The sequence below is a fragment of the Notolepis coatsorum genome (assembly GCF_963971535.1).
Source record: "Notolepis coatsorum genome assembly, chromosome: 4".
Classification (NCBI taxonomy): domain Eukaryota; kingdom Metazoa; phylum Chordata; class Actinopteri; order Aulopiformes; family Paralepididae; genus Notolepis; species Notolepis coatsorum.
Genome location: NC_140168.1, coordinates 116,439,211 through 116,442,120, shown reverse-complemented (window position 1 = coordinate 116,442,120; position 2,910 = coordinate 116,439,211). Strand labels below are relative to the sequence as shown.

General features: G+C 47.4%; 1 protein-coding gene across 1 annotated transcript in view; it reads right to left on the bottom strand.

Annotated features, from left to right (window-relative positions):
- LOC311226664 (TSC22 domain family protein 4-like) overlaps nt 1-1,151 on the bottom strand; it is a gene marked incomplete at its 5' end in the record, with an annotated part of 47,116 nt that extends 45,965 nt beyond the window's left edge. Inside the window, one exon of the mRNA XM_084312079.1 lies at nt 1,000-1,151. Coding sequence (XP_084168205.1) covers nt 1,000-1,151 — 152 coding nt within the window. The remainder of the gene's footprint in view (nt 1-999) is intronic.
- Nucleotides 1,152-2,910: the final 1,759 nt, after the last annotated feature.

Sequence of the window (2,910 nt, the reverse complement as noted above, 5' to 3'; positions counted from 1 at the left end):
TAATAGTACAGCGGATAGCAAAACAATTGTGCACTTTTTCATAAAAGCATGAAACTTCTACCATAGTAAATTTATACTTTATTTATTTATTTTTTGCGTTTATCGCTTTTCCTGGTCAGACATGACCGACAGATGCAGTGAGGGTGAAACGGGAGAGAGAGCAGGGGAAGACATTCTGCAAATAGCGGCGGGTCCGGGAATCGAACTCGGGTCGGCCGATCCGCGACGCAGCGCGGTACATGGTGTGCTACTGGAGCGCCCTGTACTTTTTATTTTATAAAAAAAATTATCTAGCACAATCTCTGGAGCAAAACAGAAAGAAGCATTTTATATAAAAGTATTCTGTATTTTTGTATGACAACTAACTCTTTCACTGCCACACGACAGAAGGTTAACCCTTTCACTGTGACAATACAGAAGGTTAACCCTTTACTATCACACAACCGACGGCGATGCTCCATCATTAGCATCATTAGCTCCGTCGGTTGTGTGATAGTAAAGGGCTAACCTTCTGTATTGTCACAGTGAAAGGGTTAACCGGCTGTCATGTGGCAGTGAAAGGGCTAATAAAGAAACTTGAACTTGAAAACTACAGCTACTCTCGGTGGCGTTAGAATCTTCTCATTGCATGATTGCATCAGCTGAACACGCTTCCCCCAAGCGCTGCAACACCCACTGCAGAGATAATATCCTCCATCGCTGGTTTGTGGGCTGGCAGAACATTCATAAAAGTATCGCTCAACCATGACACATACAGACCAGCAACCTCATAATCTCCACTGTGATGTCCTTCTGTCTGTGCGTGTGTGTGTGTGTGCGTGTGTATGTGTGTGTGCGTGCATGTGTGTGTGTGCGTGTGTGTGTGTGTGTGTGCGTGTGTGTGTGCGTGTGTGTGTGCGTGTGTCTGTGCGTGTGTGTGTGTGTGTGTGTGTGTGTGTGTGTGTGTGTGTGTGTGTGTGTGTGTGTGTGTGTGTGTGAGTATTGTTTGTGTGTGTTTACCTGTCGTCCCCCCCGAGCAGGCCAAACATGGTATGGTCCAGACTGAAGGCCGACTGAGTCTGAATGGGAGTCAGGCTGGGCTGGAAGAAACCATCTGCACCACGGGGGCCACCACCCGGGGAGGTGGGCTGAGAGTAAGAGACCCTCAACATAGACTGGAGAGAGAGAGAGAGAGAGAGAGAGAGAGAGAGAGAGAGAGAGAGAGAGAGAGAGAGAGAGAGAGAGAGAGAGAGAGAGAGAGAGAGAGAGAGAGAGAGAGAGAGAGAGAGAGAGAGAGAGAGAGACATATTTATTTATTTAACCTTTTATTTACCCAGGAAGTCCCATTGAGATACAAGATCTCTTTTGCAACAAGGGAGACCTGGCCAAGATGACAGCAATAACATTTGCAATATATCAGACAGCAATAAAATGTGCGGTACATCACACAAGAACATAATACAAGTGCTACATGTATACAATATACAATTCATCACATGTAAACACAAAACAGAATAGTCTACATAATAGTAGTATATGAAATTTTGCAGTTTTGCAGTTGGGACCCGACTACAGAACGCAGCGACATTCTTCGTGTAGGAAGTTATGTAATACAGATTTAAATTCGCTGAGAGAAATGTCAAATGTTTTGCTAAATGAAATACGGGATGGGCTCAGAGCATGTGGCCAGGGACTAACTCTAACGCTGGTTATATAAAGCCTGTATTTCACCAGGATCTATAGAAACGCTGGTTATATGAAGCCTGTATTTCACCAGGATCTATAGAAACGCTGGTTATATGAAGCCTGTATTTCACTATAGAAACGCTGGTTATATGAAGCCTGTATTTCACTATAGAAACGCTGGTTATATGAAGCCTGTATTTCACTATAGAAACGCTGGTTATATGAAGCCTGTATTTCACTATAGAAACGCTGGTTATATAAAGCCTGTATTTCACCAGGATCTATAGAAACGCTGGTTATATGAAGCCTGTATTTCACCAGGATCTATAGAAACGCTGGTTATATGAAGCCTGTATTTCACTATAGAAACGCTGGTTATATAAAGCCTGTATTTCACAGGATCCTTTGCATGTTAGAAACTGACTTTGCACGGCAGCTGCTTCGGGAAATCAAGTCAAGTCAAGTCAAGTCAAGTGTTCTTCTGGAAATTCAGGTGTCATGATAGCATGGGGGAGGGGGAGGGGGGGGGGGTACAGGCAGAGGAGGTAATAATTCAGGTGTCTTGATAGCATGGGGGAGGGGGAGGGGGGGACAGGCAGAGGAGGTAATAATTCAGGTGTCATGATAGCATGGGGGAGGGGGAGGGGGGGACAGGCAGAGGAGGTAATAATTCAGGTGTCTTGATAGCATGGGGGAGGGGGAGGGGGGGGGGGACAGGCAGAGGAGGTAATAATACAGGTGTCATGATAGCATGGGGGAGGGGGGGGGGGGGACAGGCAGAGGAGGTAATAATACAGGTGTCATGATAGCATGGGGGAGGGGGGGGGGACAGGCAGAGGAGGTAATAATTCAGGTGTCATGATAGCATGGGGGAGGGGGAGGGGGGGGGGGTACAGGCAGAGGAGGTAATAATACAGGTGTCATGATAGCATGGGGGAGGGGGAGGGGGGGGGGTACAGGCAGAGGAGGTAATAATACAGGTGTCATGATAGCATGGGGGAGGGGGGGGGGGACAGGCAGAGGAGGTAATAATTCAGGTGTCATGATAGCATGGGGGAGGGGGAGGGGGGGGCAGGCAGAGGAGGTAATAATACAGGTGTCATGATAGCATGGGGGAGGGGGAGGGGGGGGGGGGTACAGGCAGAGGAGGTAATAATACAGGTGTCATGATAGCATGGGGGAGGGGGAGGGGGGGGGGTACAGGCAGAGGAGGTAATAATACAGGTGTCATGATAGCATGGGGGA